Source organism: Silurus meridionalis, chromosome 2, assembly GCF_014805685.1.
Source record: "Silurus meridionalis isolate SWU-2019-XX chromosome 2, ASM1480568v1, whole genome shotgun sequence".
NCBI classification, from domain to species: domain Eukaryota; kingdom Metazoa; phylum Chordata; class Actinopteri; order Siluriformes; family Siluridae; genus Silurus; species Silurus meridionalis.
Window position 1 is genome coordinate 18,156,132 of NC_060885.1, and position 15,001 is coordinate 18,171,132.

The 15,001-nt window shown below is 34.0% G+C and overlaps 1 protein-coding gene across 1 annotated transcript in view; it reads left to right on the forward strand.

Moving 5' to 3' along the window:
* The window catches only part of hpse2 (heparanase 2), a 44,721-nt gene extending 31,130 nt beyond the window's left edge, over positions 1-13,591 (forward strand). Inside the window, exons 8-12 of the mRNA XM_046875298.1 lie at positions 1,061-1,167; positions 1,877-1,991; positions 6,876-7,021; positions 8,965-9,111; positions 13,002-13,591. Of these exons, the coding sequence (XP_046731254.1) occupies positions 1,061-1,167; positions 1,877-1,991; positions 6,876-7,021; positions 8,965-9,111; positions 13,002-13,164 (678 nt within the window). The 3' untranslated portion in view covers positions 13,165-13,591. The remainder of the gene's footprint in view (positions 1-1,060; positions 1,168-1,876; positions 1,992-6,875; positions 7,022-8,964; positions 9,112-13,001) is intronic.
* The last annotated feature ends 1,410 nt before the right edge of the window (positions 13,592-15,001 follow it).

A 15,001-nucleotide genomic window follows, 5' to 3' on the forward strand; every position in this document is an offset into this window, starting at 1 on the left:
TCAGGTACACATACAGCTCCAAAATCACATGTATTATTACAAGTTTTCTTACAAATTTGTTACAAAAGCTTTACATAATGTAATAATTATGTGTGGTGTAAGTAAGATCTTGAATTAGTGTTGAAATAAGCATTGCAGTGTGCAAAAGATTTAGTTTTGTGGCATGGCCCTGTTGGCAATGCTAACTCTAGCATTTACCAGACAGCTCTGTCAGTCTGGTGTTTTTTAAGTAGAACTATTTAAAAATACTGAGGAAAGCAAAAGTGACAGGCAATTCAGCAGAGAAAGATCAGAGGGCTCAAAGGAGGATGGTAAAACCTGTGCAAGCAAAACAAGCAAATCACAGCAATATTAAACACTTGTGTGCAGAATGTCATTTTATATTACATCATTGATCCAAGCACAATACAAACCAGACTGTTGGTGGAGTAGGGAAAACAACTGTTTGGATTAAATCAAGCACCTTAAGGATATGGAATCATCACACGCAGCATGAATCAACAGAGCCATCCCATTCGATGTTAAAAGCACTGGCAGGTGATGTGAAACTGTTTTTAATGCATACGTTAGTACCCCTACTCCTAAACAATCGTGGACAGAATGGTGAACAGAAACACTGTTTCTGACCAGGTTTATGGCTAGTTTATAAACACTCAAATCTAACATGATACTGCATCATGTCAGAATGTACCACTACCACATGGTTTCAGGAATGTGTCACTGAGTTTTCGTTCCCTCAGTGGCCTGTATAGTCTCCGGATCTCAACCCTGTGAAGCATCTTTGGGGGGAGGTTGAACACACTATTTACAGCAAGTCCACACAGCTGTCCAATTTACAGCAAATGTGCAGCACAATTATTTCCGTATGCTGCAACATTTCTGCACATTGTCCTGCAGAATCCATGTACAGGCAAACATATGCTGTTCTAAGGGCCAAAAGTGGTGCAGTGTGCCTCTTGGGTGTATCTGTGTTTATCTAAGTGTACTCAAAGTCAATGAATAATTTACGATTAGTACATTTTAAGTATTTATTAATGTTTTTTTGTTTTGTTTGGTGTAGATCGTGAAGATGCATGCCCCTGAAAAGAGGGTGTGGTTGGGAGGAGTTGGTCCTGCATGGGCTGGAGGCATAAACAATTTGTCAGACACATTTGCAGCTGGACTTTTGTAAGTAATATGCCATCATCCAATTAAGCTAATAAGGATGTGATTTTTACCCAGCTGCACAGCCACATGTTGTGGCCAAAAGTTTCTATACTTTGCTTTTTACTTTTATTTACTTTTATTTACTTTTATTTTTATCCTTTTTTTTTTTACTTTTTTTTGTTGTCTTTTTTTTTACCAATACTTCTACTGAAGTAAGCTGTTGTTACTGGGTTATTTACATATATGCATTATCTAATAGTTTAGTATATGTATTTACTGTGTATATAAATACAAATTATATACAGTATTAAATATACAACAATATAGGATCAAGGTCATAGCAGAATGAAATGTCTGAAATTGTTTTTCTTCAGTCACTTCCTTTCTGTTCCTTATTCTGTTCCAATGTTGCTATTGATTTGTCAATGTGTCATTTATGAGTCTGTCTAAGATCCCTGATAGCATAATATTTCAAGATGGAGTGGTTGAATGTTATGTCATTATCATTTTGAAGTTTCTTCTAATTGTAATGCAGATAAACTTATTAGATTTTTTTTTTAATGAACCCTAACAGGGTCAAGATCACTGATGTGAAGCGTTACCTGTTTTTCATTGCATTCAACTGTTGAAAGAAAATTAACCAGTGATGCTAGTTGTATTGGACTTTTTAACTTTCCATATTTTGTTGTGTGTATAATGATTCATATTTTTTTCTTCTATTCTCTGTTAGGTGGCTAAACACTCTTGGCATTTCTGCAATGCAAGGAATCGATGTAGTACTTCGACACTCTTTTTTTGACTATGGTTACAGCCATCTCGTGGACCAACAATTCAATCCTCTACCTGTAAGTTAAATCTTAATCATTGTTTCACAAATGGCCATTATTGACATAATGTACGCAATTGACACATTTCTTTATGTGATGTTTACATTTACCAAAAATTGTCTTTAAAATGTTTGCTATGTGATTTTAATAATTCAGATGAAGTTTAATAAAAATGTCATATACAGATTACACAGTGTTGAATTAATAACTAATATACAGAACACAAATTAACTTTATATATGCTTATTCAATATTTGATAGATCTCTGAATAGCAAGGATTATAAAAAAAAACATTTGTTATGAACTAGCCAGGCATCCTAACCTGACAAATAAAATAAAATATTAAAATAAAAACTTCTCTTTTTTAGGGAAACAAATTAGTCCAATGTTAGTGATGGCTACAAACCCTGAAGCTATGCTCAGTACCTTGTGAAACCCTTTCAGTCATATGAGCTGAGTGTGTGAGACAGTTCCTTTTCAGTCTGATGCCTAGACACTTTGCAACCTTTTCCCGTGGGACCTATTAGCCAAGATGAAAGGTGTTTAATGGTGTTGAATACTGGGCAGCTGATGTGAGGTGCACTGAAACTCTAACCTTCTGTCAAATACCCCAGGACAGTGTCACCTGCCCCCTTCACTGCCCCATGAACATGTCTGCTTCCCTGTGTGTGTGTCTGTGTGTGTGTGTGTGTGTGTGTGTGTGTGTGTGTGTGTGTGTGTGTGTGTGTGCAAGATACTAACAGACATGCAACATGAGCCTTGGCCACTCCACAGGCTGCAACTACAACGAAATACAGCTCCTTTATGTTAGTAGACCAGCTTTATCTACCTTCTTGTGTACCTCAGTCTAACACATCATCTATTGGTGAGCCTTGTAGACAGAGCAAACAGAAGACTTCAATTAAAATTCAATTTTATTTTGTGAACACCCACCGTGCCATGGCTATAAAAAAGCTTAAAAGGCTCAGAGAATTGTAGTGCTATAAGTACAATGCCTTAGGGCAAAAGCCCATTTCTTTTATGGTGACTATTCCTCCTTTCCTTTGCTTCATCACTCAACTGTTTTATATGGATGTGTTTGAACAGTCCTGAAATATGAAAAAAGGGCTTTCATGTATTATTGTTCTTATTTTTTGTTTTGGCTATAGCATAAAGCCTAAAATATATTTTGAATTAGAATTCCCAGTAATAATTCTAATTTCATGCTAAAACGTCTGTTTAGTATTATTGATAGTAATTGCTAGAAATCACAAGAAGTATTTGAGTTTAAGTTAAAACCGCAGTAATTTTCGGAGGGAGAATGAGGATCTAAAAAGGTTTTGATTCTATAGCAGAAAAAAATCTAAACAGCAAGCATGAGGACTGTTTATATATCTTGTATAAATGCATTTCTTATACCGAACTTTTATCAAATCACCTTCATTTTTTCTTTTTGGAAAGTCAATTTCTTTTTTGGTTCAATATCTCCGGTCAGTGCTGGGAAGAGCCACCTCCTGCTGCGATCACAATGCTTTAAACATAGCTGGGTGTCTGTGGTGCCTGCCAGATTTCCCACTGTGAGAATTCGCAACAGACCCAACCTGTCGGCCTGTAGAGAAATTTATGTCCAGACGGACTCTCTTTAATCATTTAGTCAGTCCTGCAGTGCTAGCCCAGGATATCTCCCTCCCCATCCTTAGCCATCCAACCCCCAAAACACTGACCTCCCTTTTCCAAGTCCATTGGCCAATCATTTTTCTTTTTATCATTCAGTTCTCTTTCTCATTTTTCGGTATTCTTTTTTCTGTGAAATGATGCAAAGTAACTGTTTCATCATTTTTTATCAGTGAGACTTATTAATATTAAGATATTTGGTAATGTTTCTGGTTTAATATAACAGATTGTTAAGATTATGTGTCATTTCATCAGGAAATGTAATTACTATGTTTTTATATAAATTTAGCTGTGTAAATTGTTGGGATGTTGGATAATGCTTTAAATTAGGATTCTCTCATCTAAAAAGATATAAGATTCTTATCTTATTTTATCTTATCTTATCTTATCTTATCTTATCTTATCTTATCTTATCTTATCATCTTATCTTATCTTATCTTATCTTATCTTATCTTATCCTATATCTTATTAAATGCATTATATAACTATGAACACAAGTATTAATATATAAAAAAGTAATATTAAAATAGTTAACAGTTGTATTCATTATTATTATTATTATTATTATTATTATTATTATTATTATTATTATTATGTTTTTCACAGTGGCCAATGTGAACCAACTGTTGCAATTAACACACTTGTAAACTGGTGAAAAGCATAATAAAGACCAGAGTTGTAGTAGTCATTAACATTTTATTAGGAATCAACAACACTGTAATTTCATGTTTAATCATTTATGTAGACTAGTCATGGGTTGAATACAAATTTGTCAATGCAGGTGTATTATTTTTAGATTAAAAAGCCCTAATTAATGTGTACATCTTTGTAACTTTTTAACTTTTTTAACTTTCCAACATTACAGATGATTTTGATGCTGAAGTTAATTAATTGCACAGCTCCATTGTTCCTGGTTTGATCCTGAGCTTGGGTTTTTGACTGTGTGGGTTATTCTCCATTGTTTGTGTGGGATTCTTCTAGGTTCTTCATTTTATAATTTTATTTCAAACAAGTAGCCAGACTGGCTATGCTGGATTGTCCCTAATGTGTGTGTTGGCATCCCATCTGGTTAAATTCTCTCATCTTGCATCCACTGCTATCAGTACAGGTTTCAGATGCACCATGAGCCTGACGAGCATAAACAAATTACTGGAGTTGAATAAATGAATAAATCTTTAAATATAGTCTACTGTACGCAGAATGTAGAAAGTAGTAATCCACAATTACATATTGTAATATATATATATATATATATATATATATATATATATATATATATATATATATATATATATATATATATATACAATACAATACTACTTTCTACATTCTGCATACAGTAGACTATATTTAAAGATTCGTTCATTTATATTTATAGATTATATTTAAAGCTCATATATATCTTTTTTACATGCACTTTTAGATTTTTTTGCCAGCTGAGAAATATTAATCCAGTTGCTTCACACAAATGCACCACAGGTCTGTCTATGGGAAAGGCTGGATTGGTGTGGGCATTCCTGATGTTTATTAGAACCATAGTGCTGGGAATTGCTATCCAATACACCTTTTATGCTCCTGATGCCCACTGGCAGACACATGCAGCCATCTGGTACTCCATCTTTCCAAGTATCATAACATATAAATGTCCAATAACTGCTTTCCTTCAGAGAGGATGCAGAGCCAAACCCACAGTGAGAAGCAAGGACACACCCTTAATGGAATACATCTAATAACTTATAACACAAATGCACAGATTAATTTGTACTAAAGGATGTTTAGACTAACCATTTCACCTTTCACATTGTTTATGGAAGGTCAGAGGAAACCAGAGAACCTGGAGGAACCCCATAGGGTGATTATGCACAGAAACTTTGCATAAACAGTTCAGGATTGCACCAGGGGCTCTGGAGCAGTTAGGCAGCAACAATAACTGATGCACCATATACAGTATATTTATATATTTTGAGCACGTTATATACTGAGTAGTATAAGTAGTATATATACTACATGTGGAGCACAGAAAGACTGTCCTACTGCTAAAACTAACTTTTTCCCTGCTAGCCATGGCAGATCCTATACAGCACTTGCTGCCGGAGCAAATTAAGTTAATGTTTCCCTGAAAAAGGAGCCTTTAAATGATCCCATATGCAGGATTGCATGGGAACTTCCTGATTCACATATTGTGGTCTGAATTCTTCCAATTAGGTGTTGAAATTGAAAAGTAATGAGATCTTTTTAATGACAGCTGTCAGACAGTGACAGTGTGAAAGTTTAATTCTTAGCTGTTCATATATTAAGAGTTATTGCCCAATGCTTAATGCATCCAATTTTTAGATACAAGATGCTTTCATAGGAGTGTTAAAAATTACATTTGGTTAGTAAAATGTTAGTTTTTTTTATTTTGTTCTAGGTTATGAATCAGATTAATTTGACCGATTAAGCAAAATGTTGGTGTCAAATTTTAAACCTAATTTGATAAATTGCAACATCACTCACTAACAAAGTTCTTTTAACAGCTAGTACATTGTACAATGTTAGAATTATGAACAACATGTTCTTTGAGCTTTTGTTTACAAGGTTATATATTCACAAGAAAGTACAAAAGTGCATTTAGTGGTCCTCACTGACATGACATGACATGAATTGCAAATGTTCATCACATTGCCTTGAATCCAGTCAAGCATTTTGTTGTAGTCAAAAGAGATATGCGTCTCTTCTTTGTTGTTCCATGCTTATAAAAGAAACGCTTCCAAACAATATCTGTAGTGATATTTCTACAATTGGTCGTCCAAGAAAATGTCTCTTTCAATAAAAGGCTGGGGCATGGGTGGGCTTGTTTAACCACAGGATAAAAGAGCACACATCTCCTTCAGTCCCTCCAGCAGAGGAGGCTAATAGGAGAAAGGCACACTACAGCTGTGACCCTCTATTTGTTTTTCACACTTTTCATCTCTAATTTCCGGCAAATATGTCAATCATGCCACACTAATTTTCTTTCAGAATTGAAATACGCAAGTATGAATAGCTTGCCACCTGCAGCCAAATAAACACAGTGCTTGCTCTTTGTATTTGAACCAAAGTCATCCTGCATAAGAGTGACTTTTCTTCTTATATGTTGACCTTCACTATTCTTTTAATATAGCAGCATATATTAACCTAACATGTGTGTTGACATGCTAGTTCCCGTACAAAAAAGTCAGTAGGTCATTTTTTGTAACATACGATGTATGTGTATGTTGTTGTTGTAGGATTACTGGCTGTCTCTGCTTTTTAAGCGTTTGGTGGGCCCCAGGGTGCTGGCAGTACAAGTTGCTGGGCTCCAAAGAAAGCCACGTCCAGGAAAAGTGATCCGAGACAAGTTACGCATTTACGCACACTGTACAAGCTTTACCAAGTAGGTTTACTTTTATATTATTTAAAGTGCTAACACTTACAGATTCATTAAATTTTCTTTGGCTCTGTTATACTGAAGCAGTTGGAACTATTCCCTCCAACAAATCTTTGTGTGTGAGTGGTGTTTTTATTTCACGAAACACAGTTATCTGAGAACACAGCCTATAGTGGTTAACACTGTACTTCATATCTGCTTATGCTCAAGCACATAAATTACTGGCTCCAGACACTCTTTCAGAATGCCTGCTCATAAAATTTAACAAGTATAAATTGTCAAGTATTCAGGGGCCTTTTTTTACTGTCACCAAGCTTGCTGAAAGGACGTAGAAGCCTTTATTCAAACATCCCAGCATTAGGACAATAGGAGGGTCTGTCTCTAGTACAGATAAAAAATGCCACCATTCCCTTTGATGGTTATCATTACTCCAGGATGATGTTCATAGGGTTTGCTAGCTTGTCAGCAGCAGTGTAGGCTTACTGACCACAGTCCTCCTCCTGTCTCAGCTCAGTTACATGCCTCCTCCTGGCCCCTGGCCTGAGCTTCTTGTTCTCTCATCATTATATAATATTTATTTTGATAAGCTATATGAAATGTAGTAGAGTGTTGTTTTACAGTTCTGTAATGATCTAGCATTAAAGGTTTTTTTACAATATGTAGACAGACAGACAGACATGTTGGTAGGTAGGTAGATAGGAATGATGGAAGGAAAGAAGGAAAAAAGAAAGAAAGAAAGAAAGAAAGAAAGAAAGAAAGAAAGAAAGAAAGAAAGAAAGAAAGAAAGAAAGAAGAAAGAAAAGAATTGAGGGATTCTTATTGAAAACATGCCCCTGTTCATTTTTTCCAGTTTGCTGGCAATAGACACAATATGGTTTGTGCTATCCATATTTCCCTTGAGCCATTTTGCTGAAATTAAACAAAATGTTACATGTTTATGTCCCCTATGCAAATGCATGAAGACTACATTGTTTTAAAGTCTTGGACAGTGTTTATCACTGTTCAATCTGTTTGTCTGCTCTAATGCAGTGGGGTTGGAAAATCTCTGCCTAAGTTACAAAAGTGTAGTAAAACTGAGACACCACATCCATATCAAATGTTGGTTGTTTTACTTTTGTTTCTGGTCCTTTTTCAAGTTTACTTTAGTTCCACCAGCTCTATTCACTGTATGCCAAGGTGTAAAGGCGCACATGGATGGAAGGCCTGGCTGGTTGCACGCAGAGAGATTACTAACAGGCTTGTCTGACAAAAGCCAAGCTCTGACCTGTTCACTTGCTCCTTTGCAACATGTGTTATTTACTACTTCAGTGTTGTTACTTTCTTTACATTAGAGCCCTTATTTAACATTGTGTAATTTTCACAGTTATCTTTGTCCAATAACCCCAAAGGATTTTGTCTTCAGGAGTTTTAACTCAGTAACCCAAGTGCAGTTCACATTGGGTGTTGAATAGTTACTGCAACACACTATTTTATACAACAGACAAGCCTGTTAACCCTTAAGTCTGATTTTACCCAGCTTTATATACTTACTATGATAGAAAACAGTATCCTCTTTTCTTGCCCTTGTACGGTTCTCTTCTACCTATGTATAAACATTTTCCGATGTGTTTGTATACTCAAAATAAAAGACAGGTTTAAGGTTTAAATAAATCAGAGCAGATTGTATCTGCATTCTGTAGTTCTTGAAACAGCTTTGTCTTTCTGGCTACATCAGAGTTTGAACATGTTAACTTTGTACATGTTCAATTTGGAAAGTACAATTACAAGTATTGACAAAATGATAACAGTAGCTTGAGAAGAACAGTTGTGAGGGTATTATATGTTAGCCCATTAAAACAAGGTAAATATTTAGATGGCTTGTTTTGACTTTGTTATGAGAAGTAATTGTTTGTAGACTCTGTGTGTTTCTTTTATCACTTAGTCAATTTCTGTATTGTCATCCCCTGCAGTCACAATTATGTCAGAGGCTCCATAACAATCTACATCATTAACCTGCATCGGTCGCGGAAGAAAATAAAGCTGGCTGGGACATTACGAAGTAAAACAGTACACCAATACCTGTTACAACCTTTTGGTGCTGATGGTCTTCACTCAAAGTAAGTACAGGGAGTTTTTTTTGTTTGTTTGTTTGTTTTTCATAAAGATTTTGAGAATAAAATTTTAAAAATCATGCATATGGAACACGGTGCACAATGTAATCCGTGGTTTTGCACGTATTATACAGCGTTTCGACCTTGTTAGGAGAAACAGCAGAAACTGTATGAAGTTTATTTTTAATTACAGAACTTATTGAAAATGTTGTTTATTGGCTTGCTGTGAGTTAATCTTGGGTTATGAGATTTCCCATATTAATAAACATGATTAGGACGATCTTGGCAGCTCACAAGAGCTTTTGTTTAGTCACCAAACAGTTTAGCTTAGTTGGGATATTGTATATCTCTCGCTCTGTGGTCGGTAAGAAGATAGAAGAAACAAAGAGCTCAGCTAATTGTTTTCTGCTGTACCAATAACCGATCTCTTTTCACTAAAATTGCCCTAACATGTTAAATAGCAAGGGGAAAGAGGAAGACATGGACCTAGGTTACAACAACACAGATACAGTCTAATTTTGCAATCATATCAAATATTTAATTAGGAATTATTATTATTATATTATTATATTCTATTTAGAGGTTTTTTTACAGCATTATTTTTTAATAATATGTTTAATAGAATTAGTAACATGGTGCATGATTGGGTGTACTGCTCCTTGCTAAAATGATTTAGCTAAAATGTTACTGGTCAATTTAATATATCATTTGTTATATAAGATTATGTTTCTTACTCTGTGAGTCATTATACCTAATTATATTGTGATTGTGTTAATATAAACATATACAACTACACACATTATATATTTAGGTGTGTCCCATACAGTGTATTATAGTGTAATGTATCTAGTATTAACTTAAAGTGTCTAGAAACTGAATGGTGTGAATACGGTTGCTTTCATTTATCATGAATGTCAGTGAACCTGACAGAAGGAAACTCTGCATCAATTTCTGTAGATTTACCAAAGGGGAAAATTAAAGGAAAAAATAGATAAATTGTGTTTGAAATGTGCTTTCACTTACTATGCTGTAAATGTCCAGGAAATACTGAAAGTCAAGCCAAGAACAAAACATTGTTATCAAAATTGACCATAAAATTGGATTAGTGTAATAACTTTGTCTTGGCTTATTGAAACTGAAAACAAACTGACGATGCAGTGATAAGTTAACTTTCTTTAGTAGAGTCCCTGGTAATAGTATAATGAGTGACTAAATGCTTTGATTTCCCTCAGTTTCATGTGCTATCCAGGCATCCTGGAAGTTGCCTCACCTAAGGCCTGTTTTTGAATTTGTAGAACAATTCCTGTAGTATAGAAAATCTATTTTGTATAAATAATTGCACTGCATTTTCTTAAGTGATTTCAAATAAAAAATTTAAAAAATCAAAAGAGAATAATAAAGTCATACCAGATGTTTTTTTTAACATATGCCTTTTCCACAGTTTTAACACAAAGATAAATGATATGGAATATTCTGCAGAATTGTGAAAGCCCACTACTGATTATATCTAACATGGTAATCCATCATACAGTTCATTATGAAAACATAACAATAATTACTTCGACTGAAATATTAGTTGCCATGCTGTGTAGCTATACTCAATTTACCATAATATTTGTCAAGGACATATGAAGAATGTTTAGCTAATTTGTTCTGTTTTTAGAGCTGAGCAGCAATTTCTTTTCAGTTTTTACAAATTACTGAGCCTTACATATGCCATGATTGGAATGTGTTAGTACTAAATGTTTATACTAAAATGCAAAGTAGCAGTATGAAACCTGTATTCATAATACTAATTACCTCAGGTGTCCTGTAACACGTTTCAGTAAGAAAAGGCAAAATACATAGGTTATTTATCGCTTTTGCAATCCACCATGGCCCATATGGGCTAAATCAGTGCCTCCCAGTACAAATTGAGTCTGTAACATATACAGGGAGGCTATTCAGTTACTCATGACACATTCCAATGCTAAAATCCTCTGTAAAGCATGTAGCTAAATGTTCATTTTGTGGGATTACACTTAACCACTCTGAGATATCCAGTAATTTAGACTTCACAGATGTTTTCTTTTGGGTACAGATGTTCTCTGAGGAAAATGTTCCTCGCATATAATATGAATCATAAACATTTCAATCAAGCATGCTGTGTTTTTTCAAATTACTGTCTGCAACAGGTGTAGTCTTGGATAAATAGGATTATTTGAGGTTAAAAGAGAAGGCTATAAAAGAGAAGGTTAAACAGTTGGTCATTATAAGGGTTAAAGGAGTTAGTTGCTGCAGGTGTATCACACAAATGTAACATGCTTGATAGCCATACATTTAAGCACTGAATTTGAAGGACCTTTCAAAATGATTTGGATATATCTGGTAATATTTAACCAGATATTTAATCAGCAATGAATGTTTTGAGAATGGGTGCTCTATTAATTGTTTTCTTAGGTACGGTACATATTGTTTAGCAGTTCTTGGATACATATTAGTGCTTTTCCACCCACTACTGATCATGAACACTCATGAACTTCATTTATTTGATGTTATAGAAAAATTATTTATCATTAGCATTCATTACAGATTATGGGAATTTCAGTAGTTTGTCGAAATAATTTGTTAAGCAAACTAACACAGTTTGTATTAACACCATTGTATTATATATTTATTATAATATAATATCTGTTATGCATCATGCCCTGTATAGTTTATGTTAACTGTGATGGAAAGTGGAGGGCCATTATCATTTAAAAAACTCCCAAATTATGGACAGTTGTGATCATAATTGTTTCTCTTTCTTCCTCTTGTAGGTGATAAGACAAAAAAAATCTGTCCTGAAGACTTAAAGTTATAGCTTTTGTTTAAGCTGTAAGTTGTTTATAAAAAACAAAAATGAGCGCATTAATTATTAATTATGCTGTGATGTCCCTTGCAGCCAGAACTAATCTTAGAGATCAGCTATAATACAAAATAGTCTAAGCATTTTGACAAGTTTAATTAAAATGCTTAGCAGCCTAATGAATAAAGATGTATACTTTTTTCTTTAAAAAAAAAAAACCCCACAAAGTACACATTATGTTTTTATATTACAACATGCATGCTGCTACAAAGGACATGGACAGTTCTACTTCAGAAAGAACACGCTGTACTGCGTTGCTTATGTTATGTTAAGTTATCCATTTCCTGTTTAATAATCTCTCCATCTCTAAGTTAGGCAAATATAGAAATGTCCATGTATGTTTCTCTCTTGTGGTTGTGGTATGTGATAAAAATCTAGAAACTGCAGACGTTTGGCTCCATTTGACTGAGTTCCCTGCAGAGTTTAGTCTTGTCCGGAGAGCCTCTCTTACTTGCTTACAACTGCAGCCAGGAGCTTCTTTAGCTCAGGCATATGGTAGCATTAGGACACTTAAATTAAATGTCTATCATATCTTAAAAAAACAAGAAAAAAAATCCATCTTAAGTGATGTGCAGCATAATGTGTGCTTACATACTGTACCTATTCTTTCCAATTTAAACTTGAAAGGATAAATTCTCAAGAGAGTTTGATTGTGAAGATCAACAAATGCACTTTGGCATTGCTTCTGAAGCTCGCTGTGTCACACTGCATCACCACACAATCTGCAGTGTATTCCAGAGAGATTCCAGGGCCGCAGGCAACATGCTGGAATTAAACAATTCCAACGTACTTATCAGTTCAATCTGTGGTATCACAAGGTGGAACTAGATTTTCAAGCCAATCTCTTATCTGTTAATAGCTTATCACGGCACGCCTTCTTGTTTGTAGGCTGCATTGTGTAACTGTGGCGCCATCAAGTGGAGGAACATAAACAAATCATTGTTGTGGTATTTGGAGTCTATTAACAGCTGCTGAGATTTTGATCATTCTCTTTTTCTGTGCTCTGCAGGTCTGTGCAGCTGAATGGAGAACCTTTGGTCATGTTAGACAGTGACACATTCCCTGAGCTAAAGCCACGGACACTTAGAGCAGGACGAACAATACACATGCCCCCGGTTTCTATCGGCTTCTACGTCATCAAGAACATCAATGCCTTAGCTTGTCGCAGATAATACATATTCAGATTTCAGTCCAGCTGAAAAGAACTGCCCTTCATGTAAGCAAGGGTTGCACTGAATTCCTATTAAAAGATTTTTCCATCTCTTCGCTTTACAAGACTGACACTGTTTCTGAAAGAAAAAAAAAATCAATTGCTTTCCCCTTTATTTCTTTGTATCCAGCTCTCATTTTGGTTTGTAGTGTTTCTTGTATTTTGGGGAATGTCAAGAAGAGATGTCTTTAATCAATCCAGTGCTCTGGGTTTGATTTTTTCTTGATGTCTCATTGTCACTGGAATGCTGGTCATCCTTGAGAAAAATCTGATATTAACTATAAAGAAAAAAGTATAAAAATAGAAATTACATTTTACACTAGTAAATCTAGTAATTCTAGATGTTGAATACTGTGGTAGAGAACATAAAAGTTTACTGCCTGGTGCAAATTCATTTTTATTCCTTTTTTTTTTCTCATTCCTATATATATATATATATATATATATATATATATATATATATATATATATATATATATATATATATATATATATATATATATGAATAATATTTTTTTAATCCATTCTGTATTCATTCCAGTTTCATTCCAGAGTCTTTTTTTATTATTATTGGTAACTGGACACAGAGCCTGAACTACAAATGTGACAAAAGAAAGTGTATTTAATGTTTGTTTAGCTCAGGAAGTGGGTAATGATATCCTCTCATTCAGTTTTAATTCTTTATTGCTTTTTTCATATTGTACATTATAGATTCTATAACTGTGCATGTTTTTTAACAAACACACACATTGTACATTGCCATAACACTGTAAGCCTTTATTTCATTTTACATCATCTATCTCAGGCTCAACCAAACTCTGTTTCTGAACTGTATCCAGCACTACCTTCTACAGTAGATTGTGTAAACAAATGAACAGTTATTCCCTTGTGCTGCTAGATGTTGGGTGAATATTAAGTTTGACAGGTAACAAATTATTTTTAACAGATATGAGCATAATTGTTCTGTGTACATATGTTTATCATAGATGTTTTGGTGTTTCCATTTTCTTTACCTATATTATTTATAGAAATATATATTTGTATATATTTTAACCTGTTGAGATGAAAAATCAAATATTTTAGTTTCAGTTGTTTACCATTTTTTTTCGTTTAGTATTTTTTATTATTATTTTGTAAAGCATATGAGAAGCCCTTCACAAACAGGTACTTCTATTTAATCAACAATTTTATAATGAATGCAAAAGTACATACTGTTTCTATATAATGTTTTAAAGATTTATCACATTTTGATCAGGCATAAATTGTCTAATTATAATGCTCATATTGGACCTGAGAGACTCATTGTTGCATACAGTTTTGTAACTAGTTCATAAGAGTCCCAAAAGTGAAATGGTATGAATCCATGTTTGAACATATTCTTTCACTTTAAAATATTCATTAAAGATATGAAGTGTTTTTATTTGATGCTAACCTCCAGTCATTTCCATGTTGGTATTTAAGTAAGCATCTGTGATTACTCAGTTGACGCATAGCACAAAAAACATCTTAACACATCCTGGTGCACTAAGGGTTTGTCTCAAAGCAAAGTCAGTGCCTGAAGTTGTAAAATAACAAACTTCTTTCTTCTATGAATGTGTTTTCTGATTATTTGGAGTTGTTAATATTAGATCATATTTTTGCCAGAGCCTTGTTTTATTGTGTGAAATGTCTAATGTTTGAACATTATTTGCCTAAATATATTTACAGTAAATAAAATAATAATTTAAAAATGTACTTTTGTAAAGTTTAACTTAATTACAGTTGAATTTTTATTATTAAACAAATCAGCAACGTTCAGA